Source organism: Garra rufa, chromosome 20 (assembly GCF_049309525.1).
Source record: "Garra rufa chromosome 20, GarRuf1.0, whole genome shotgun sequence".
Classification (NCBI taxonomy): domain Eukaryota; kingdom Metazoa; phylum Chordata; class Actinopteri; order Cypriniformes; family Cyprinidae; genus Garra; species Garra rufa.
The window spans coordinates 28,736,841-28,762,951 of NC_133380.1; the positions used below are offsets into that span (position 1 = coordinate 28,736,841).

The following is a 26,111-nucleotide window of genomic DNA, read 5'->3' on the forward strand; positions in this document are numbered from 1 at the left end:
TATTTGTGTTTTCTTGTTAATTAAATCATTCTTCCCTGCAATTGGACCCAGATCACATCCGTGAAACGTGACAAGATATTAATGGTAAAGATATTAGAGATATCAAAACAGGGGCGAGGTCCTGTTGGGGGATGGGCATGTTTGTTTTGGTGCTTTCAAATATCAACATCGTTTAGCAAAAAATGATTAATGCACCTTTAAGAGCCAGGGGTGTAAACAGGGGTGTAAACATTTGAACGGTATGAGGATGTGTACATTGTTTTTTATTTTGCCTAAATATCATAGTTTTTTTAGTATATAGTAGAAACTACAGAAGATACAGACAAAATAAGTTAAATGTACCCAAATTCAAAAAGTTTTCACCCCCTGGCTCTTAATGCATTGTTTTTTTCTTCTGACGCATGGATGGATCTCAAAAGTATACAGTCATCGTTGAAAAGGGTTAAAATACACAGAAATACTGAAAATCTAAAGAATTTGTGGGACCTGAAAGAATTTTCTGAAGAACAGCAGGCAGTTTAACTGTTCAGAACAAAGAAGAAGAAAAAAAACAACTGTTGATCATTCAGGTAACAACACAATATTAAGAATCAAGTGTATGTAAACTTTTAAACAGGGTCATTTTTATAAATTCAACTATTATTTTCTCTTGTGGACTATTTGTAAACTTCTTTTATGTGAACTATCTTATTTAGGTCAGCACTAAAAAAATTACATGCATTTTGTATGATCCCTCTTATTATGGTAAAATAATTAACATTTTGCAGATTCTGCAAAGTGTACAGTATGTAAACTTTTGACTTCAACTGTAGTTGTATATTACACAGTGAGTGTTCTGATTTTTGCTTGCACTGTGAACTGACAAACGACTTGCCTGGTTAGGACATGCTGTGAAAAGACATTTTTCATCAGGTAGTATGACTGTGTTGGATAATTTTTATATTTAAATATTTTTAAGCTTTTCTCATCTATATAATTTTATACCAGTATGGGATTCACCTATACACACACACACACACACACACACACACACACACACGCACACACACATGTTGGGTTTACATGTTTTATGGGGACATTCCATAGGCGTAATGGTTTTCATACTGTACAAACCGTATTTTCTATGGCCCTACACCAATCCTACACCTAAACCTAGCCCTCACAGGAGATTATGCACACTTTGGCTCAATCCCAATTCTACCCCTTACCCCTACACTTAGCCCTACCCCTCCGTTTGGCGCGTTCACGTGAAGGGGTAGGGGTGTCTCATTTCTCTTTTGGTTGGAGGGGTAGGGGTAAGGGGAAGGGCCAGATAGCCCTCCAAACGAAGATTTTTCAGGACCTCACTTCAAACGAAGGGCTAAGAGAAATTTCCAACATGGCTGCTCACTCGAGCAAGCAGACTCGTTAATATAAGTAATTTTTGCCTTTAATAAGGATTTTGATGACAATGTTTCATTATATGTATATTACCTTCAATCTTGTGTTTGTGTTTATGGTGTTGTTTTGTAAATAAACGTTTGCAAAAAAATCGCTAAAGTTTGCTAGCAGATAGCACTGATTGCACGATATTACAAAATATATTTTTATGTCATATACACTTGACTGCATGTTAGAAACATGAAAGACCAGTGGCACGGCAATTTGCAACGGTGGTGTAGTGGAGGGTGTACGCAGGTATACGGTGTATACACACTTCCACTTTTTAAATCCCCTCTGTTGCGCATTATTCAGTAGTGTCCTGCATTCGCCAAAATCATGGCAGTCCACCACATCCAGTCATGTGAATAAATGTAAATATTCGCTAAAAACACCCAATAAAGGCAGTGATGATGCAGTCAGGACCGTGGAGCCGGCTTGCTTTGAAATGTATTTGGTGATTGCGCCTAATGCACCTGCGCCCGCTACGTCTACCGCACCAGTAATTTAAATCAGTATATAATAATAAAAACGATACCTTACAAATAAAAAGAAGCTGATTTTTACGATCAGAAATTTCTTAAACAAGTGAACCCCTGTAAACATTTTAGTCCAAGGATCCAGAAAACGAACGCGTTCAAATAGAAAGTTGAAAACGAAATTCACAAATTAAGCATATATACTTCTCCAGGCACCACTACACTGATTAGCAATTTGCCGCGCATGTGATAATGCGTTGTTTGTTTTGCTTACGGCCACATGTGAATGAACGGTGCGTACACCGTACATTTGTACTTTTTGAAACATGACAACATTTTGACATCTTGGAATGAGTGATAAACATCTGCGCATGTCCTCTGACGTAACATTAGGAACTAGCGACAACCTATGATGACATATAACAGTGTTGTAGTGGTGTCCCATTTCTTAGGGGAAATATTTTAGCCCTTCCCCTTTACACTTTGTTTCAAGGGACAAGGGGAAGGGGCGAGGGGTAGGCGAAGGGGTAGAAAATAGAATTGGGATTGGGCCTTTTACTTCCTCAAAAAAACTCATTGTGCATGATTTATAAGCCTCAATGGGGACATTAGGGACCTAAGAAATGTCCCCACAAGGTCAAAATCTACTGGTATTCCTATCCTTGTGGGGACATTTGGTCCCCACAACGTGATGAATACCAGGTACACACACACACACACACAATAAGAATGTCATAGTGTTGCAAAGTCAGATTAGATGCAAACTTGTATATACAAGTGTTCTGTGTACCTGAACACGTGGTGTTAGATTCATCTTCGTCATTGCCGCAGTCGTTATCTCCATCACACAGCCAGCGCATGGGGATACAGCGGTTGTTTTGACACTTGAAGCGGTCTGCAGGGCATGTGTGCTGATCTACAAATGGACAGACAACAAGCGCTGCATGTGTGCGGTAGCTCAACACAAGGAGGGAGTTTAAAGTTAAACGTGAATGTTTTCTTACGACACAGTTCAGCAGTCTCATCGCTGTTGTCTAGACAGTCATTATCTCCATCGCATTTCCAGCGGTCTTGAATACAGCGGTTATTCTTACAGGCAAACTCTCCCGGCTGACACTGCGGAGGGGGAATGTATGATGGGTTCGCTGCGGAGAAACACACACACACAAAAAAATGTAAATAAGTCTGCTCAAGGCTAGAGTCTGTGAAAGAAACATCTGAAGGGTTTCTGTTTCAAATATTCAGACAGAAACCAAACCGCTTGATGTTCAATTCAGCTGATTGTATCAACAGTCAGTCACAAGATAAACCCAAGAAATGATGCATTATCTGACAGTTTGATCGAGCAGCTGGCACAAACAGATTTGCTTCTTCTCAGCAAGCGATTCTTGCTTTGTTCTCTGTCAGGACTGAATGAACTCTTATCCCGCTGTATTCTGCACATTTCTCACCTTGGTCGCTCTGAATGGAGGTTTCTACCATGTGATTTCCTCAGCAATAGTTAATCCTCTTAAGGACAGATCTTTAAAAGCCATTTTTAACCATTCAGGGTATGAAGTTACTTTCAAACCCCCATAGTTAATCACCTTTGATACACAAATGAAGACTGTCGCAATATACAGGTTTTGACAGTAACTGTGATTGTTAAAAAAATGAAACATTGATATAATTAATTTTTATAAAATCATAATTAATCCAGGTTGTTTGGTTGACACTCCCTGCTGGTTAGGTATGTTTTGGTGCTGGGATGCTGGTTTTAGCTGGTATATGCTGGTCCTTTGCTGGTTTATGCTGGTCCCTTGCTGGTTTTTGCTGGTTTATGCTGGTCATGTTGCTGGTTAATGCTGGTCCTTTGCTGGTTTATGCTGGTCCTTGACCAGCAACATGACCAGCATAAACCAGCTAAGGACCAGCATAAACCAGCAAGGGACCAGCATAAACCAGCAAAGGACCAGCATTAACCAGCTAAAACCAGCATCCCAGCACCAAAACATACCTAACCAGCATATGCTGTTTTTTTCAGCAGGGAGCATAGGCGGCAGCATTAGACCATTGATTGCTACCCATCTTTGTAGCTACTACTGCCACACATGTCAGAGAAGATGAAAGTCTGTGAAAACAATGGGTTGTTAGACACCCAAGTCTGCAAGAAGTGGTGTTTAAGAGGTTTTTTTTTGTACAATTATGGTTACAGTTCTCTTTCAGCCTCCCTACAATCACATTTTGAGTGTGATTTATTGGCCAAAGAAAGAGAAACTGCAAAATAAAGTTATCACAGTTGACTGAAAACAGTTTTTCTCTTGTTGCATGAAATGGAGGTGTTCTAAAACAATGCTGCATGTTTAGTCACCAAAACAAACAAGAGAGCGGCCCATTATTGTAAATGCTATCTACTATCATAGTGTTGCCAGAAATGTGTAAACTCCAAATTACATTGCTGCAAATGTAAAATTTACTCACAGTTGCTGTCCTGCATAAAGCATGAGGGCAACAGCACTGTAGACCATGCACTGAATAGAGATTTTGTGTTGCACCAGTGAGTATACACTGCTGAAAAAACAACATAGGCTGGTTGGCTGGTTTTAGCTGGTCATAGCTGGTCAGCAGGCTGGTTTTTAGCTGGCCAGGCTGGTCTGGCTGGGAGACCACCAGCTAAAACCAGTCTGACCAGCCTGGCCAGACTGGGAGACCAGCTAAAAGCCGCTACTTCCAGTTTAAACCAGCTAAGACCAGCCAACCAGCCTAGGCTGGTTTTAGCGGGGTTTTTTTCAGCAGGGTAGTGTGATATTTTGCTAGTGTGTGTTACCTTTACAGCTGGTGTTGTCTGCAGGGTCCAGTAATTGGTCTTCAGCGCAGGCACATGACCTGCCAGTGGGAGTGGCCAAGCAGAGACTACTACAGCCGCCGTTATTGGCTCTACACGCGTTACTTCCTGTGATGAACACATGTAGGGATAACATCTGATGAACATTCAACAGCCAAACTATCTGGATTCCTACTATGAAATCTGGTCTAGCATTGGCAATTTTCAAAAAAACAGGACAACAAAAAATATAATTACCCAGCTGCTGTTGGGCATCATACATGCGGATCTCAAAGATGGGTGGCCGTTCGTTGCGTAGCAAAGTGACCGTTTTGGTGTTCTGGTCCAGTTTATAAATGCTGCCACTGCGGTACTCATTCCAAAACAGGAAGTGTTTGTAGTGGCACAGGCCAAAGGCATGGTTTAGTTCTTGTCCGTCATAAACCGTCTAAGAAGAAAGAATATGACATCACTTGATTAATACAGTTCTAATATTTTTAGCTGTTATCTCTATTTTTCCATTGTAAAACGCAAACACATGTTCTGTTATAAACATTATCTATTAGATCAGCAGTATGAGAGCACCTTGCGTGCAGTGGTGTTGAGATAGACCATCTCAATTCGGTCATAATAAGCATCCACCCAGTACAGGATTCCCTGAGGGATGTCCAGACTCAGGCCATTGGGCCACAGAACTGTCTTAGACGTCAGCAGAACATTCCGGTTGGTTCCATCCATCCAAGCCTTCTCAATCTTTCCTCGCTTGCTCTCTTTTGGGTCCTCCTCCCAGTCAGTCCAGTACATCCAGCTGTAAGATATATATATATATTTTAGTTCTGTTTATAAATTAAATTGTCCATTGAGCCTTGTGTCTTGCTGTTGCTGGTGTTTTTAAAAGTATACTGAAATTTTAGATTTTATTATACATAACCCAACAACTGCTGTACAATTTAACCATATTTATTCAAGATCAAGAGCTCACCCATGCCGAGGGTCCACCACAATAGCTCGAGGATGGGTCATCTTGCCCTCTATGAGAGTCTTTCTGGTCTGAGACGCTTTCTCGAGCCGAGCAACACTGATGGTTTTCTTGGGACCATCATCTGTCCAGTAAAGATTATTGGCCATCCAATCCACAGCGATTCCTTCGACAGTGTGAATACCTGAAAAACAATTTAGAGTAAGATATATTTATACTTTAACAACACGAATAATGCCAGCAATATACAACAAATTAGAAATGAAAAATAACATTTCAGCACCTTCTTTAAGTATTATGTCTCTTTCTGTGCCGTCAATCTTCTGTCGGCCAATCAGATAGCTAGTGGCATCAGCGAAGTAGATGAAGTTACTCTGTGCGTGGAAGTCCAGAGCTCGAGGGTTCATCAGGTTCTCGATGGGGATCATGTATTCATCCTGCACTTTAGGGTTGATGTCCATACCACGGATAACACCTGGGCGACCCTTACCGTACACCAGGAATAACTCATGCTCAGGCTCTGGGGATTTGATATATACCAAACATTTTATGTTTCTGCTTACATATTATACAGAATTAAAAATAGTATCAGGTTCGGTTCATACTGTAAAAATGTCACTCACAAAGAAAATAAACAATGTGCTGGGCTGTAGTTGATTTTATATGGCTTTACACCACTTTTCAGAAAATGTAGAATTTATTGTAAACATTTATATAGTGAACAGTGAGTCTATGATGATGGTATTAATGTTTTCTTACAATCAATTCCTATTTCTTTTCTTATTTTTTTCAAGGTCATGTGTTCAAATGTCATTGAACAGTCAAATCAATACTAACAACAGTTCATTGCATATTCCAAGCAAACCACTTGAAATCAATATTGGGGGCAAATGGAAAAGACCTCCATTTTTGTAAATTGATTTAGCTAAAGTGTGGGTCAAACCTCCAGTCTCAAATATATGCATTTTATTCATCACTGAGGAACTATACGAAAAAAATGTGCACAAGCTTAATAATGTGCAATAAGTCTGTGAACAACCATAAATTATAATAATCCAGTTTTATAATGTACACAATATGTGGTCCAATTATAAAACTGATAGTCACAGTTCTGTATGTATTGAGCCATGTATTTTCACAATAAAGCACATCTCATTCCTTATTGCTTAATTATCTGAAACACAGGGTCCTCATATATTTAATTAAGCAATATCAGAGTGCTATTATAAATAAGAGAATGCTGTTATGCCCAAATATCCAGAGGCTGAGTAAAAATAATCACAGACAATAAGCTTGGAAAAAAAGCATAATTGATAATGTAATAGCTCAAGCCTCACAGTGTGAAGAGCTCAAAAACAAGTAAATATTGGATAACTTACATTACAAGCAATCAATGAGGCAAAAACTAAGTCAAACTCTTTTAGTCAATCAATAGATAGAGTACAATCTACTGTAGTGTCACTCACTCTTGCATGATTTGCCATCGTTGCCCAGGCTGAAGCCAGAGCGACAGCGACATGTCCGGCTCTTGTGGCTGTTTCCCAACAGACAGATGTCTGAACAACCTCCAGCTTTCCCAAACTGATCCGGCTCACATGCGTGACTCCGCACTGAAGAAGAATAAAAGGAGAGTTAGACAGAGCTGAAGCTGTGGTGGAGCTAGATTGCAGTGTAGTGGTTGAATTTTAAACAGTTTATACAAGTATCCTACTGAATACTGGCTCAATCTACTGTATGCATTCAGCAGCATTAGATGAAAAAGAGTTTAATACCAGGGGGCTGGCGTCTCTGGTGGTAAACATGTAGAGCTCCTCCTTTGTCGACACGGGTGACCACTTGATAATCTGAACTGTTAAATCGATTGACACGGATCACGCTGGTCTTTGGCTGCATGTTGGCATTGTCTGAGTTTGTGGCATATAGATAGTTCTCAAACACCGTGAGCCCATAAAGATGCTCAATCTGAGAAAAAAAAAATAACATTATTTAATTAGCTCTATTATTTAGGAAGGTATGCTTGCTCTGCTGGCTTGAGTGAGCAAGACACACACACAAACACACCGATTAGCCTTGGGCTGAGCAGCTAAATGATAGCCATAACTCAAACAGAGGAAAAGGAATCAGGTTAATAAATTGACACAAACAGCTTTAATAAAATGACTCACTGGCATTAATAAAACAACACTGTCTCTTCCATCTACTAAAGCATTTATCACAGTACACATAGCAAGCCACTACATAGCAAGCCACTACAAGAGACTCTCATAAAACAATGAGTTCAGAATAGACGGGTGGATGGATGGATGTTCAGATGGACAGATGAGTGAACAAATGAATAGATGGACAGGTTACTGAACAGATGGATTTTGAGGTGGATGATGGACTTTAGAATGGATTGATGGATGGATGGAAAGATGTATGTATGTATGGATGAATAGATGGATGGATGGAGGGATGAATAGATAGAGAGTAGATGGACAGATGAATGAACACAAGGAAGGTAGGAGAAATGGATTTATTGACAGAGTGACATTTAGACTAATGAGTGGACAGAAGGACATTTGGACTGGACGTTAGGATGGATAGATGGATGGTTAGAATAGATGGACATTTGGACTGATGGATAGATGGACTTTGATTTGATGGATATTAGGATGGATTAATGGAAGATGGACACATTTCTGGATGGATGGACAAATCAAATTAATGGACATTTGGATAAATTAATCAATGATGGACAGGTATCTGGATAGATGGATGGAGGGATGCATTTGTAGAGGGATAAATAGATTGACAGATGAATGGACACAGAGAATAAGATAAATGGATTAATAGACAGAGTGACATTTAGACTGATGGACGTTAGGATGGAAAGATGGATGGATAGAAAAGATGGACATTTGGACTGATGATGGATGGAGAGATGGACTTTTGATTTGATGGATATTAGGATAGATGAATGGATGATAGAAACATTTCTGGATGGATGGACAAATCAAACTGATGGACATTTGGACTGATGGATGAATGGATGGATGGAAAGATGGACTTATTGAAGGACATTATCATTAACAAATGGATGATGGACAGATATCTAGATAGATGGATGGAGGAATGAATTGATAGAGGGATGAAAAGATGGACAGATGAATGAACACAGAGATTAAGAGAAATGGATTAATGAACAGAGTGACATTTAGACTAATGAGTGGATGGAGAGAAGATGAATGGACACAGAGAATAAGATAATTTGATGGATTTGATGGATATTAGGATAGATGAAAGGATGATAGAAACATTTCTGGATGGATGGACAAATCAAACTGATGGACATTTGAACTGATGGATGAATGGATGGATGGAAAGATGGACTTATTGAAGGACATTATGATTAACAAATGGATGATGGACAGATATCTAGATAGATGGATGGAGGAATGAATTGATAGAGTGATGAAAAGATGGACAGATGAATGAACACAGAGAATAAAATAAATGGATTAATAGACAGAGTGACATTTAGACTGATGGACGTTAGGATGGATAGATGGGTGGATAGAATAGATAGACATTTGGACTGATGGATGGATGGAGAGATAAACTTTTGAAACAAGGGATGTTAGGATAGATGAATGGATGATGGACAAATTTATGGATGGACGGACATATAGAATTGATGGACATTTGGACTGACTAATGGGTGGATGGAAAGATGAACTTTAGAATTGATGGACGTTAGGATGAATGAATGGATGATGGACAGATTTCTGGATAGATGGATAGAGAGATGAATACATGGACAGATGAATGAACAGGGAGATTAAGATAAATTGCATGATTGATGGACAGAGTGACATTAAGACTAATGAGTGGATGGAGAAAAGAACATTTAGACTAATGGACGTTAGGATAGATGGATGAACAGAATAGATGGACATTTGGAATGATTGATGGATGCATGGATGGAAAGATAGACTTTTGAATTGATGGACATTAGGATGGATGAATGGATGATGGACAGATTTCTGGAAGGATGGATATTTGGATGGATGGATGAATGGCTGGATGGATGGACAATTCAGATTACTAAACAGACGTTAAGGTAGATAATGGAGAATAGACAGATATATAAATTGATGGATGGATGTAAATGGATGGATGGACATTTTTTACACAAGAATAAGGAGACTGACAATTGGACTGAAGGGTGTTAGGATGAATGGGTGGACAGTGGTTTGGATGGATTGCATTGCATTGTCTCTATTGTAAAGCATTCTGTAAAACATCTGATATTTTTAAATGTACTTTATACATAAACATTGGATTGGCAGATTACGAGGTGATTGGTAGATAAATAGAATAGATGGATCATTGACAGGAAGATAAATGTTTAGGATAAATGTATGGGATCTTTTTATTCTATGAACAGACTAATGTTGTTTGTAGAGCAGTGAACGAAGGAAACCGATCATTGTTGAATGTCATATTTAGCAACTCACTGTCATTTAAGTTATTTAAAACAATGGTGAATTTAGTTCTTGAGCAACAAGTTTTTTTTTCAATCTGTAAGAGTAATTTTTTCAGGACATGTCAGGGCATTCAAGGACATCTTAAAATGATTCTGACATTTGCTCCTTACCAACAGTCCTTGAATGATGGTGTGTCTGTTTTTGCCCTCATAGTCCACGACTTCGATGTAATCCAAATAAGCATCGGCCCAGTAAACCAATCTGTTGACCAAATCTAGGGTGATGCCATGTGGGAAGACAATTTTACTGTCCACCAACTTTGTTCGGTTTTGTCCATCCATGTCACAGCGTTCCACCTTTGGAATCTGTCCGTAGTCGGTAAAGAAAACCTTTCTGTTGAAGGTAATGTTGAGAAATAACTGTTATACCTGAGTAAAATAAAGTATACTGTACCTAATTTTACTATTTCTGAAGTTAACAGCCAAATATTCAGCTAGCTAGTTGTGTGCATGGAGGAAATGTGAGCTTGACCATGTTCATACCCCATAGTTGGATCCAGAGCAATGCCTTTAGGGTTGTAGAGTTCCTGATCCAACAGTGTCACACATGTAGCTCCATCTTTATCACATACAAAGATTCGATCATCCACATCATCAACAAAGTAGAAGTTTCCTGTGAGCCAGTCTATTGCCATCTGCTCTACATCTGTAATGAACGAAAAATGGAGGTTAAACATAGAAATTATGTTTATGTGTCCTATACCAGTTTGTTCATTGTGGGGCGGGCAATCTGCATTGAATACTATACATTTAACGTACAGTCCAGTCCATAAAATTATTTAAATTTAAATTATGAATCCTAATTTTAAGTTACTCTAAAACAAGAATATCAACTCTTTAACATTTGTAGAACAAACTAAGAACATTTGCCATTGAATCTCAATCACATCTAAATTAGTCTGACCATAAGACCATGTTTTCTTGGTCTTGTCATGGCTTTGGAAGCTTGTTGATTTAGTCTTAACAAAATCTTGCACAATAAGATGAGTTTTATTAAATTAAAAATTAGCAAATCAAAAAAAAAAAATGCTTTAGGTGAATTAATTTATATGCAAATATATAAACACTGGTGCCTGACTGGAAGAGTAAGGCTAGTGTCCACATACTAACCCAAGCAGTTCTGTGGTTCGATGACTCTGTAAATCTGTTTTAAAATAGTGCTAATAATAATACTGTGGTCTTGCATACACGTTTCTCTTTTTCACTTCTACAATGACGCTCTTTCTCTTTGAAACAGCTGAGTCAGGGGTCTCTCCGGAGGCATGTGCGCATGTTACACAATTTCCAAAAAAGTTGTTTTAACAGCTGCGATCGCTGTGGCTAACCATGGATCCTTGCTTTTCTGCAGCTTCTCAATACACCTCATTCTGACCTTAAAATGTCAAACGTCTTAATGTATCTCAACCCTTCCTCCTTTAACCCCAGACAAACTTATTTTCAAGCCCTTACAAATCATACTTTTAATGGGATGTTGCTCATTTCAACATTGAGTGGCTGTAAATGCATAGCTCAGGAAGGCATAGAAGCAGTGACTGTTGGGTAAAATGGTGCAGGAGATGCAGGAAAATCCAGACAGATGAAGCGATGAAAGTCTGAGGGGTGGAGACAGAGACAGTGTTGGCCTCTCTTGTTTCTACAAAGGAAAGTTGGCCATTGTGCAAGGGCCAGACGTTTACCGGAATCAAGAGCTGTATCCCCAAAGGTGTTGTTTATTTAAGAGCGAGTCCTGCCTAAACTTTTCCAGCTGCCCGGACTAAAAGCCAGTGATTAAAAACACAGATCAAAAACACCAAAGACGGAGAAAAGAGCAAGTGTACAAATGAAGGCTGAGGAAGACAAATGGGTCTTAGAGCAACTGCCGTCTGAACAATGCAAGAATAGAGGAACGCCACAGAGAAAAACCACAGAAACAGTGGGCTGAGGAACCTGGCTTCGCTCTCATTGTAATTCCTAGTAAAATTGTAGGTCTCGCTAGAAGGAGGGTAAGAAATTCCATTTGTGACACAACCTTCCCTCTATGCTGAAGGAAAACAAATGCTCTTACGACTCTTGCTCTCATTTCCTGAGGCAGCTTCATATGAAAAAACTTTGAGCCCAACAAACTAAGGTCTGTATTTACATCTTGAACTATATTTTATTAATATTGACGTTTGTTTAAAGCTGCAATCTGCAGACAATGTGACATTTCATAAATGAGCTCTGGAGTTCAAAACTAAAGGCAACTGACAAGTGATCTGTCATCTGTCCTGACCCGCAAGGATACAGCTTTGAAATATGTAATATTTCTGTCCACACTGAAAGCGAAAATGTTGTGTGACATTCACAAATAATCAGAAGATATTTGATGTTTGGAGTGGGATTTTGAACTTGCCCAGTATGACACCACAGAAATAAAAGGCAAACAACTGACCAAATGTCTTGTCACTCATAACCATAGTGGTCACAGCTAGTAGAAGAAGTAGGATAAAACCTTCTTTTTCTAGTGCATCCGGAAAGTATTCACAGTGCTTCACTTTTTGTTATGTTACAGCCTTATTCCAAAATAAATTAAATTCATTATTTTCCTCAAAATCTTGCAAATTTGCATGGCACAACATCAGAAAGATCAGGCCCATCCTAACGAAGCATGCTGCACAACTTGTCCAGGCCCTGGTCATTTCTAGGCTGGACTACTGCAATGCTCTTCTAGCTGGACTTCCATCACTTGTCTTCTCTTTTCTTACTCTTCCCTTTCTAGCTTGTACTTATCTGAACAATGCCTGAAACATGGTATTATGAGCACTTCCTGTGTCTATTTGCCTCTTTAAGATGAATCACTTGATGTATTCCCCAAGTCGCTTTGGATGAAAGTGTCTGCTAAATGAATAAATGTAAATGTAAATGTAAATATAAAATTCTACAAACAATACACTATAATGACAATGTGAAAAAAGTTTGTTTGAAATCTTTGCAAATTTATTAAAAAAAAAAAAATCACATGTACACAAGTATTCACAGCTTTTGCCATGACACTTAAAATTGAGCTCAGGTGTATTCTTGTTTTCACTGATCATCCTTGAGATGTTTCTACAACTTGACTGGAGTCCACCTATGGTAAATTCAATTGACTGGACATGATTTGGAAAGGCACACACCTGCCTACATACTGTAAGGTCCCGCAGTTAACAGTACATGTTAGAGCACAAACATGCCAGGACATCCAAGGAAATTGTCTGTAGACCTCCAAGACAGGATTGTATCAAGGAACTGATCTGGGGAAGAATACAGAAAAAACTTCTGCAGCATTGAAGGTCCCAGTGAGCACAGTGGCCTCCATCATCCGTAAATGAAAGAAGTTTGGAACCACCAGCACTCAAAAAAATGGTTTTGTGCCATTGTTGGTTTTATTTAAATATTTTATTTTAAAACAACACATATATATTTTGTTGTCCGCCAAAACACTATTGCATTGTGCTTAAATAACTTAAGCTGTTTAATTATCCACTTTACTTAATTATGAATTGTTAAAGTAACGCAAAGGGTTTAATTTCACCATTCAAAAACGGGATGTGACAATTTCTAAAGTATTTGATGAAGACACGTCGTCATGATTGATCATTATTACAGACACCTGATGTTAATAAGCAGAATCACCAAAAGAGGGAAAAAAAATTTAAGCAACCATTATAGTGGTCAATGTTTGCATTAGTTGGGCTCTTGACCCTTAAATCTTCAATGTTATATTTTGTTTGGCTGCTTTTACTGAGTTATAACAGCTAGACAAGCCAAGAACAAAAGTCATCAAGTAGCATTGACTGTACTTAAAATAGCTATCATCATATAGTGACTTAAGTACTTGACTTAGGTTTTCCTTACAGAGTTCAAGAGAACTGTGAACAAAAGATCTGTCAGTTTTGGCTTTATGAGACAGAGGAAGAAAGAAAAAAAAAGCTTTTTTGCTTTTAGACACACAGACATGAAGAATCAGTGTGAGAATCACAACAACGGTGACCACCAAAAAACCAAGTTGTAGCCAATCAGAACTCATCCATGACTCCCATCATGCATTGCGACATGAATAAATTATGAGCTCTTTGGCCTATTTTTTAGTAAACCAAAACAAGCTGACTAAACTTAATGGTTTTAAGTTAAAGGACATTGATTACATTGATTTGGTTGGACATTACTATTTCACATTGATTTTCCTAATTCAATTGTGTTGTCTTAACAGAATAATTTTGAAAAGATTGAAAAAAATCCTTATATGTTAATAATAAACAATTTGGTTGTTTGGAACCACTGTCCATAATTGAATTGAGTTAGTTTAAAGAATCATTTTTTTGAGTGAGGGCTGCGTTCTCCGAAATCACCTTAACGCTACGTCATTCTTAAGTTGTACCTTAAGAAGTACCTTATCCTTAATATGTGTTTTCCGAAACCTTCTTAGTTAAGTATACCTTCTGAAAGTCATACGTTCGTAAGGTTGGTCTGGAGCGCTCTTAGCTGTACCTTATCGCTGCTGAAGGTTCATACCGCTAGTGGCCACCACTACGAAAAAAGCTTTTTTACATCGCAGTTTAATTACACATAGAAAATTTATATGAACATTTAATATAAAATCTGATTAAGTATTAAAATTACATTTTTACTTTACTTTAAAATTGTACACATAAAATACCTAATGGCCTACACCCAGTGAAAGTGTTTTCATTAATACAGTTTCCATAGCCTACACTAATGGTTGTTAGCTTTTTTATTACTATCTCAAGGCACATCAGCTGGCGAACCATTTGACAGAAAAGGCTTAGGAGTCTATATAAAGAAAGATGAGTTTACACAAACTTTATAGCTATGGCAGTGAGACAGCGAGAACTTGTTTTAAAACAAAGACGGAGCCGTCCACGGAGCGCAATGTGTAATGCATACGCCAAAGTCCAATTTTGCGTGCATATGATACGCCAATCCTTCCCATTAACTTCAATGGAGAGAGGATGTGTACAAATACCATATATATATATATATATATATATATATATATATATATGATATAAATATATATCATCTATATAAAAGATGATGCGTGGTATTTGTACTCATCCTCTCTCTATGGAAGTTAATGGGAAGGATTGGCGTATCATATGCACGCAAAATTGGACTTTGGCGTATGCATTACACGCTATTGCAAAGTCGTGTTATTTATATACAGTGTGGCGATTTACGCCAATAATTTGATACGGCTAGTGGGTAATCAGCATAAGTTGTGGAGAACATTAACACACGTATGGCCGTGAGGGTGTGGGATTGCTCACTTGCTAAATTATAAATACATACACATATTTATTTCTGCATGTACATATTTTAATGAGCCCCGATAAATGCAGTTTATACTATTTCTAAAACGCTCATTTATAAAGAACATTGTTTTTTCAATACTTTACCTATACCGCTGTGCAGGAAAGAGCGCACAATCGATCATCGAGGCATCGATATCAACCTATTCAGCACCTCCACCATGGACAGCACCTGCTAAGGTCGCACTTAAGAAGGTTTACCTTAAGCAACATCCTAAGGTATAGTTCGGAGAACACACGTAGGAAAGGTATACTTGTAGTTAAGGTGTACCTTTTCAGTCTTCGTAGCGCGCTAAGAGACAACGTTATCGGAGAACGCAGCCCAGGACTCTTCCTAGAGTGGGTTGCCTGGCCAAACCAAGCAATTGATTGAGAAGCGTCTTGTCTAGAGTGATGACCAAGAATCTGATGGTGACTCTTCATCATCATATTTGGAGATAGGAGAACTAGTGATCTAGTCTTTATGGCAGTGTGGCCAAACTCAATCCTCTCTGCATGTGTGAAGACACATGAAAATACACTTGGAATTTACAAAAAAAACCATGTAAAGGACCCTCAGACTGTGAGAAACAAGATTCTCTGGCATGATGAATCTCAATTCTAAGCATCATGTTTGATGGAAACCAGCTGTGCTCATCACCTGCATAGTACATCCCAAAAGTAAAATGTGCTGGTAATGTTTTCAGCGGCAGGGACTGAGGGACTCATCAAAGTAAAAGAAAAGCTTAATGCACCAAAATATTAAGACAGCCTTAATGAAAACCCAGTCCCTAGCATTCAGAATCTCAGACTGGGCAGAAGGTTTACCTTCCAACAGGGCAATGACCCTAAGCACACAGCAAGAGTGGCTTATAGACAACTCTGTGAATGTCCTTGAGGCACCCAGCCAGAGCCTGGGCTCGAACCCAATCAAATAATTCTGGAGATACCTAAAAATGTTTGTCTGCCCCCATCCAAACTGACAGAGCTTGAGAGGTGAAGAGATGAGGGGACGAATGGCAGATAATTACCAAATGACAATGAAGCAAATCATACTCAAAAAGACTTGAAGCAGTAATTGGTACTAAAGGTGCTCCAACAAAGTACAGAACAAAGGCTGTGAATACTTTTTTTTGTATATATAAATTAGCAAAAATTTCAGACAAATTCATTGTCATTTTGGGGTGTTTTTTTATAGAATTTTGAGGAAAATAATAAATTTAATCCATTTTGGAATAAGTCTGTAACATAACAAAACTTTGTTTACTCCATTACACCTGGTTAAGATCCACTGTTAAGGCTGGTTCGCACTGAACTTGCTTTTGTTTTCCACTCTTCTCTTGTTTAATTGTTCTTCTATGTTAACCTGACCTGATACCAATTGTTCCCAACCCTTTTGACTCCATTTTGTCCAAGACAATATTTTAAGACATGTTTTAACATTTTATTAAAATTATGTTAATATAATTAAATTACAATCATTAAGATTAACTGGCACCCCTCTGGAAATTTTCCAAGGCCATTACGCTAGACGGACATCTTTGACAATTGCACCACACAAGCAGTCAGATTCTTTTGTGTGCCATCTTGCACTTAATATTTGATTAACACCCTCTGGCTCGTCCCCTGCTGGTCTCTGTGTCTTCAAGATAAGTTTATAAAACAGAACAGTCCTTGATTATGATTGGCTGAGCCACATTTGAAGACATTGTAAAATACTCCATAAACACACATTAGCGCACTGCCACATCTTTGTGTTAAGTGGCAATCAATCTGCTCATTGCTGAAGAACTATATATTCTAAAATCACTATAAACCACAGATTCCCAAAGCGTGCTGCTTTAACTAAACACTACCTTGTGGCAGTGCTAAGATGTATTACACAGATGTCTTGGCTTGAGATTCTGTCCCAGTCTTTTTCCCTCTCATTCCTGTCTTTTCTCAAACAAAGGCACAAAATCTTAGGAGACTTAAGAGAAGAAACAGCAAAAATGGGAAATGCTGTTATCTTCCCTTTTTTACTCATCAATGTTTCTATTGTTGTACAGTCAAATTTTTACACACATGATGTTGCTTTTGTCTGGTACACACTGCTAACTGAAGACTATTTCTGTGAAGACATTAAGCAATTCAAATGCACTGTATCACAATTAACATAAAATAAACCATTAATAGCACTTCTCTTTTGCAAGTTAGGTTAGATTGTTTCCAAATGCAATAGAAGGACTTGTGACAGACTGTACTCCAATGTAACAATGTAACTGATGTCAAACTCAGTCCACTCCAAAAAGTGTCAAAACTACCAACATTTGGTGGGAGATTTGGAACACTATAAAGACCAAATATAAGTCAACAGAGTGCAGAGATTTGGGCAAAAAAGGTGCATATGACTGTGCATATGTTTCTCAAGAACTATTGTCTACTAATTTACATTATAGTTAAAAACCTATAAAGCAAGAGGCAAGTCAATACATAAACGTAAAAGCTAGAAGACAATTGCACAGATAGCTAGAGAAAGGTTGAGGGTTTAAGAGATTAATACCAAAACAATGCCCTGAATGTTGGCGGAGCCAGAAACGTGTTGCGGAAGCACTGGAGCATGAGCTGATTCAAGCACATGACCGCTTAAGAGGCTTTCCGGAAACTTCTGTACCAAGCAGACTTGACATCAGAGAGCCGCTCCCTTCTGCTTTATCCCACACTACTTCATCGCACATCCTGTCTTTCCGCTATTTATGCTGAGACGCACCAAATTTATTTGCAAGAAATGACTTTACTGGAATGCCGCAACTCAATAACACTCATGATTTCTGACAAACACACTTGTGCATGTCATTTCGTTCCATTGTCACCTCATCATTTTCCAAGATGTTAAGAGGCACATGCATTTCTCTAAGAGACATCATAGTGATGACATGAAGATTGCAGAGAGAGATGGTGTAAACATCACATCTCCACCTGCACACGTCAGTTTTCATGTTTTCATTATAAAACTACGGAGCCGCAGACTGATGGGGGGTTGGGTCGCCTCATGTCAACCACAATGTCTGGAAAATGTTCGACAAAACAGGATATAAATATGCTGCAGCAAACCCCAGCAACCTACACAAACCACTCATAAAACACACACACATAAACACAGACACATATGGACATATGGATAATGGCTTCCGGAAGAGTGCAGTCTAAACAGATGCTGTTCAACGGCAAGTGTCTGCATACTGTATCTCACAGGCTGAACTCAACCCAACCCAGCAGATTCAGACCACATATATGAGCACAGGCATGTGTGAGAGTGATTCAGAAAGCCAAGTAAACTCCTTTGAGTGGAGCAACCAGTCACTTTCCACAATTACACTTTGTTGTCCCATGATTTCTTTTAAAGTACAAATTCCAAAGTAATAACTTTATTATAACAAAGTAATCATTTTTGACAAAAATTTATATAAATACATTTTTCATAATTAAAATTATTTGGAACATTTTGCATAAGAATGTTGTCTAATGATGTTTTCGTCCCAAAATACAGCTTTATGTTCATATGTTTGACAAGCAATTCCAGTCCTGGGGACCTCCTGCTCTCTCACCCCCTTGTCATCCAAGATGTTCATGACTTTCTTTCTTCAGTTGTAAAGAAATTATGTTTTTAAGGAAAACATGTCAGGATTTCTCTCCATATAATGGACTTCTATGGTGCCCGTGAGTTTGAACTTCCCAAATGCAGTTTAAATGCAGCTTCAAAGGGCTCTAAATGATCCCAGCCAAAGAAGAAGGGTCTTATCTAGCAAAACGTTTTTTTTTTTTTTTTTTTTTTTACAATTTATATACTTTTTAACCTCAAATGCACATCTTGTCTAGCTCTGTGTGAACTTGTGTGGTTCATGACAGTTAGGGTATGTCGAAAAACTCCCATCTCATTTTCTCCTCCAACTTCAAAATTGCCCTACATTGCTGTTTTACCTTTTGTTTTTTGTAAAGAGCGTTTGACCTTCTTTGCATGTTCACTTTGTAAACACTGGGTCGGAACTTCTGCAGCGATTTTGAAGTTGGAGGAGAAAATGAGATGGGAGTTTTTCGACATAGCCTAACTGTCATGAACAGGAATACACAGAGTACATGCAGAGCTAGACAAGATAAGCGTTTGAGGTTAAAAAGTGTAAAAATTGTAATTTGTTTTGCTAGATAAGACCCTTAATCTTCGACTGGGATCGTTTAGAGCCCTTTGAAGCTGCATTTAGACTGCATTTTGGAAGTTTAAACTCACAGACACCAAATACATCCATTATATGGAAAGAAATCCTGAAATGTTTTCCTCAAAAAACATAATTTCTTTACGACTGAAGAAAGACAGACATGAACATCTTGGATGACAAGAGGGTGAGTACATTATCTGTAAATTTTTGTTCTGGAGGTAAATTTCTCCTTTAATTTGAGGAAAAGCTGAAATAAAATAAAATATTTTGAACTTAGAATGTTCCTGTGAAACTATAGATGGATGTTTTTGCCCACTGCATTACATCTTATGCTTTTTTCAGTGAGAGATTTTTTTTGTTTGTTTTTTAGGGTGGTCTGTTTAAAAAAAAAAAAAAAGTGTTTCATTACATTATGTCTCACTCCAAAGTCGATAGTCGATTTGACCTAATATATTTACAGAATTAATATTAATATAGCCATCCATTATTTGCTAACTAGCATGGTAAACGTTCTTTGTGACTTAAAATGTATATTTCCGTGAATTCTACAATAGTATGTAATAGTTTGTTGAGATGAATCAAGAATAGCACTATCCTGCACTGTGGTAAAAATAAAATAGAAGAGAAGAAGAGTGGAAAACATCTGGTCACCTCATCTGCGTGTCATGCTGAGGTCATGAATCACGGCAAACACATTTCCTGTGTGACCCTTCCAGAGACCGCCACGACAAACCCGCCAGCTAAAAGAGATCTGAACCCGGGTTCACAACAGTATTTCTACAGAAACGCTTCAGCTTTATGAGTTCTCTGGAAAGGAATGGCATTTGAAAAGGTACCGTAAAAAAAGTATTTCGTTAATGTGAGATCTAAAATGGTGCAACAGTCTGCAATGAAAATACCAAATTATTTTAATTACATTATTTAAAGTTAATAAATTACTCATTCTTTCTTTAAGAAAAGTTTTTACCACAAGACCTCTGTACTTTCAAGTTTGTCAAAAAGAACAAAATCATTATTTGAGGTTGCTGCTTTCACCTCTTCATTATTATTCTCCTTTTAGTTTTTCTTCCTCTCACAGACGCGGCAGGCAGCCATATCTTTAACACTGAGGGCAGGAACTCAATAACTGGCAACAGGAAGCCAATGATCTCTTTATCACTTCCTAGTGAGGGCACACTGCCGCAGTCAACCCTGTGACCTGTGACCTGTGAGTGCGTGTCTGAGAAACTTGTTCAAACTGCCAAGAACCTGGAAGTAACTGAAAAATGTTCTGTTTTTAAAACTAACACCTAAATCCAATAACATTTTACTCAATGAGAGACAGGTCTGGAACAAACTCTATGAAAGTATGTGAACACAAACACTCTGCATGTCTCCATGCTTGCGTAGAGTACATTTCTGGCCTAAATTTCCATCTGGCCAGTTACTGAGTGGCAGAGTTGTTGTAAGACCAAAAATATGCACTCCAGGTTAACAGAGAAACTAGTGTTCCAACTATAGAAGATGGCCAAAAAGCAGGCCCAAAGCAGAAAAATATAAGAGTAAAAGAGACATACAAATACATCCATACGGATGGACTTTTTTTCACTGAGCAAGCTGCAAAGCATTCTGGGATAAGAAAAGAATTCAGGAAATGCTGCTTTAGAATTCGCACCCACTTGTCAGTAATAGCCACACCTTGTGATGAATAAATGGAGGGAATTACCTGGTCAGGTTAGAGTTAGGGTTCCCATTTTTTTTTTGCACTTACAATGTTTAGTAGGATTTTTACATCAAAAAAAACAGTTTTTTAGAAATAAAAGGCCATTTCTATATTGATTTTTAGCCCTCAGATTTAAATGGGCGGTCCCCTTAAGACTTTAACGTAAACACTTTTTTTTAACATCTGTGCATATGAAATATCTTTGTATATTGAACACATCTTTCAATTTCTAATGTTATAATACAATACCAACTTCTTTTATTCCCTTCCCTATGAAATGTTTCATCTTTTTCCCAGAGCACTGCTCTCTTTTAGTTCTCTTTATAAAAACTAAGAAGTGAACAGTTGTGCCACTTCTGTGCATTGAATTTCTGTGCAAAAACAGCCATCTTATTCATTAACCACCTGCAGTCCAGTTCATCTAGCCGCTAAATGTGCTGAAGTAGCACTGCACCATGCAGATCAATGATGCATTTATTGTGCTATTAACGTCTATGGAAAGCAGTATTGATCACTGCAGATGAGTGAATCGTGAATCAGGTGCTAACACAGACAACACATGCAAATGTAAACACTACTGGAAGATACAATTGATTCTTAAAAAGAAAATGTGACATTTATCGAACTATATTATTGATACATCAGGCTTTTGGAGCTCATACAGTATGATCTAGAGAGAACATACAGTTGAGGTCAAAAGTTTACATTCCCTTTTCAGAGTCTGAAAAATGTTAATTATTTTACCAAAATAAGAGGGATCATCTTTTCAAACTGAGAACAACTGAGGGACTTATATGCAACTATTACAGAAAGCTCAAATGCTCACTTATGCTCCAGACGGAAAAACCATGCATTACATTTTTTCTGAATTTGAAGATCAGGGTAAATTTAACTTATTTTGTCTTCTGGGAAAAAATTAACTGTCTTCTGTAGCCTCTGAAGGGCAGTGCTAAATAAAAAAATATATATATTTAGGTAAAATAAGAAAAATGTACACATCTCCATTCTGTCCAAAAGTTTTGTCCCCCACCTCCAAATGCATAGTTTTTCCTTCTGGAGCATCAGTAAGCGTTTAAACATTCTGTAATACTTGAGTATGAGTCTCTCACTTAAGAAGTCCTCAGTCTTAAAAAGATGGATCTCAAAATCATAAAGTCATTGCTGGAATGGGTTCAAATACACAAAAATGCTGGAAAACTTGAAGTATTTTTCTGAAGAACAGCAGGCAGTTTAACTGTTCAGGACAAACAAGGGACTCATGAACAACTAACATTAAACAAAAAAACACAGCTGTGGATCATTGAGGTATTATGAAACAAGATAATGTAAACTTTTGAATGAGGTCATTTTTATAAATTCAACAATTACTTTCTCTTGTGGACTATTTGTAAACATCTTTTATGTGAAATATAAGCCAGTATTAAATAAACAAAAACATGCATTTTGTATGATCCCTCTTTTTTTGGTAAAATAATTCACATTTTGCAGAATCTGAAAGGGGGGTGTAAACTTTTGACCTCAACTGTAGACAAACTTTAACTTGTAGTTGGTCTTTATAACAGTATAGCAGACTGCTTACATAAAATGATATAGTTAGGGTTAGGGTTAGTTAATCTGTACCTCTCAATATTGTCTTAGTAAGATTTAAATTCTTTGTTTTACGAAAATACAATAAATTGATGATTGAAAGGCGAACTATGTTCCTCAGAAGCCTGATGAATCATATTTTATGACATTATTTTTCTGAAAAAAAAAAGGGCCAAATGGCACTGTTCCTGAGAGTAGATAGTAAAACTGACTGAAGTTCAGTCACACAGCAGGCATCATGGGTATGGAAGAAATAGTCTGGCCTAAACACACACACAGACACACACACACACTGCTCTATAATATTCAGTTTGTTTTATTCTCCCTCACTCACTTTAGCAGGAAGAATGGAAGGAAAATCTTTGCTCTTTTTATGTAGACTGAATCTTAGCGATGTGAAGAGTCTGTCTGCAAGAGGACTGAACACACACACACACACACACACACACACACTTTGAGCTGTCTTCATGCTAATGCTCGGGTTGGTGACTAATATTGTAAATATTTCCAGTTAGCTGCAGACAAATTCTCAATGTTTGCACTAAAAAACAATTTTTAAATACTGCAAACTACATGAGAATGTGAATATAGGACACACCAAATATTTATGGGAATAGTTACTCATCCTTGTGTCGTTCCAAACCCTTATGACTTTCTTCCATGAAACACCAAAGGAGGTTTAGCAAAATGTTCACTTCTGTTTGTTTTCATCAATCATCACACAGCGACAAACACTGGTATACCATCTAAGTGGAACTTCTATGGTGCGTCGATGATGACGCTATGGGAATGGCTTCAGAGCCAGTGTTTGAAGCATGTCTGCAAACATGTCAATACAATTGCTTTATGGTAGTCACATGATGTGATGGCACCTTCGTCATGGAATACCCAGATGGAAGCCAGGTGCCTGCACCCCACGGATCGGGTCACACTGCTACTAAGGCAGCATGGCAGCTGTAGTTGTAAAGATCATAGATGGAGTTGGCTGAGCACCTTGGGCCAAGCTTGTCTATATCTCAAAATTTGCTCGCCATTCTTTTATTATATAATCCGTAAAGATGCATTTCTCTCTAATGAGGAGATGGATGAAGACGATCTTTAACTTCATCACTGACTCAGAAAACACTAGTTTATAAATAAATCATTTTAAATATCTCCTTGCTATTTCACAGTTATGGTAATTACTTTTGCCGGTGCTTTGTGGCAAGCTTTAGCCTATTGAGTGCACTTGAACGCAGAACCCTTCCGGCTGCGCTGAAGATGAGTTCGAGCCGCTCTTGATCATATTCATTGTAGTCATGCTAACATGGTCTGGTGTTTCCACCAGCGCTGCAATTTTTTTTAATCACCATTAAATGTCTAAAATATAATTTTAGCCCGCATTTGATCTATGACGGGCTGAATGCAGGGCTATAATACGTCTTAAAAGTGGAACATGTAAATATAATAGATGTACTGCGAAAAAAAGTTGTATATACTCTGTATTGTTTCCTAATAGTTAAATGTGAGATTCTGGAAACGAGAATTAAATTTAGCGGGAACGGTCGGGTCGGGAAGAAAATTATTCTAAGCGGGCAGCGGGTGAACAAAGCGTGAATATATAGCTGGAGCGGGTGGGTGCAGAATAAAACCTCGCGGGAGCGGGACTAGAAAAGCAGTCCCGCGCAGACCTCTAGTTGCAGTAGCCCCTCACTGCAGTACACAAGATCCATCCAAGGGGTGGAGAAGGGTAGGTTTAGGGATATGTAAGGTGGGAGGAGTTGGATCTGGATCACGCATCTCTGAGGTTGCCCTAGGTGAAGAAGATGATCGCATCTCTTCTGGCCCAGAAACCTCACTAAAGGCTACTGTTTTGCCTTCCAAGTCATGCCAATCTCAGCTGGTAGGCAACATAGACATGGAAGCCTGCCAGGCTGATGGAGATTTGCACACCATTGCAGTGTTGCAAGCTTACCAGGCAAGCTTGAGGGTCTTCAATCAAGGCAAGGGTATACCCATAGAACCCATTCAGGAGTTCTGACGCACCAAAGACCTAACATTGGCCACTCTCTCAGAGCTACAGTATAGTAGCTGAACCTTTCGGGCACCTTTTCATGCTCCAGTTCTGCCTTCTGGACTTTTTAAATAATACAAATTTTGGCGTGCTGTCTGAGGAGAGGACTCAGAGCTCAGAATTTAGCCCGAACCCAGAGAACTCCCACCTATCCTGAGCTTGAATAGGAAAAGTTAGGAGTGAGAAGTTGAGGAGTTGAGGTGGAGGAGGAATGCCAGAAAACTGTCACGCAACAAAGGTATATATATATATATATGTATAGGAGAGACAATAAAAGCCAAGACCAAGATCCTTTTTGGCCTACTGGAAACCCTTCTCAACCTCAAATGCCTAAGCCTGCTCTTTAGGAAATTCACCTCAAGCAACACATAATTTTCCTCTCATTCAATCTTACAGTGCTGCACATAAATGTATACACTGGTTAAGGATGTTAGTTATGTGAGTTTGAATGAATGTTGGTCACAATGCTCTCTCCATATTAGGTGTATGCTGGTTGAGAATGTGATTGGTTGAGGATGAGCATTGCTCTCTCCCTTTTTACACATTATTTCCTGTTCTCACAGCATTTCACATAAATGCTGTATGAGGATGCAATTTATTGTACTGGTCAAAATTGAGCGATGCTCTTTCCGTTTTATTTTCTCATTCTAACACAGCTTTACATATATATATGCTGGTTGATGTTGACCAAAGCTCTCTCCTGTTATTTTGCATAGCATTGCATATAAATTTACATGCTGGTTGGTATATGATTACATATGTGACCCTGGACCACAAAACCAGTCTTAAGTCGCTGGGGTATATTTGTAGCAATAGCCAAAAATACATTGTTTGGGTCAAAATTTTTGATTTTTCTTTTATGCCAAAAATCATTAGGAAATTAAGTAAAGATCATGTCTATGAAGATTTTTTTTGTAAAATTCCTACTGTAAATATATCAAAATGTAATTTTTGATTAGTAATATGCATTGTTAAGAACCTAATTTGGACAACTTTAAAGGTGATTTTCTCAGTATTTAGATTTTTTTTTGCACCCTCAGATTCCTAATTTTCAAATAA

The 26,111-nt window shown here is 38.1% G+C and overlaps 2 protein-coding genes across 2 annotated transcripts in view; one reads left to right on the forward strand and one right to left on the reverse strand.

Moving 5' to 3' along the window:
• Positions 1-18,234, reverse strand: part of lrp1aa (low density lipoprotein receptor-related protein 1Aa) — a 135,451-nt gene extending 117,217 nt beyond the window's left edge. The window contains exons 1-12 of the mRNA XM_073825539.1: positions 18,171-18,234; positions 10,692-10,854; positions 10,320-10,542; positions 7,453-7,642; positions 7,147-7,290; positions 5,964-6,200; positions 5,684-5,864; positions 5,287-5,509; positions 4,960-5,149; positions 4,705-4,830; positions 2,903-3,043; positions 2,689-2,814 (exon numbers count right to left, since the gene is read on the reverse strand). Of these exons, the coding sequence (XP_073681640.1) occupies positions 2,689-2,814; positions 2,903-3,043; positions 4,705-4,830; positions 4,960-5,149; positions 5,287-5,509; positions 5,684-5,864; positions 5,964-6,200; positions 7,147-7,290; positions 7,453-7,642; positions 10,320-10,542; positions 10,692-10,854; positions 18,171-18,234 (2,008 nt within the window). The remainder of the gene's footprint in view (positions 1-2,688; positions 2,815-2,902; positions 3,044-4,704; positions 4,831-4,959; positions 5,150-5,286; positions 5,510-5,683; positions 5,865-5,963; positions 6,201-7,146; positions 7,291-7,452; positions 7,643-10,319; positions 10,543-10,691; positions 10,855-18,170) is intronic.
• Positions 18,235-18,399: 165 nt separating this feature from the next.
• The window catches only part of LOC141293509 (prolow-density lipoprotein receptor-related protein 1-like), an 84,657-nt gene continuing 76,945 nt past the window's right edge, over positions 18,400-26,111 (forward strand). The window contains exons 1-2 of the mRNA XM_073825540.1: positions 18,400-18,483; positions 18,752-18,806. Coding sequence (XP_073681641.1) covers positions 18,400-18,483; positions 18,752-18,806 — 139 coding nt within the window. The remainder of the gene's footprint in view (positions 18,484-18,751; positions 18,807-26,111) is intronic.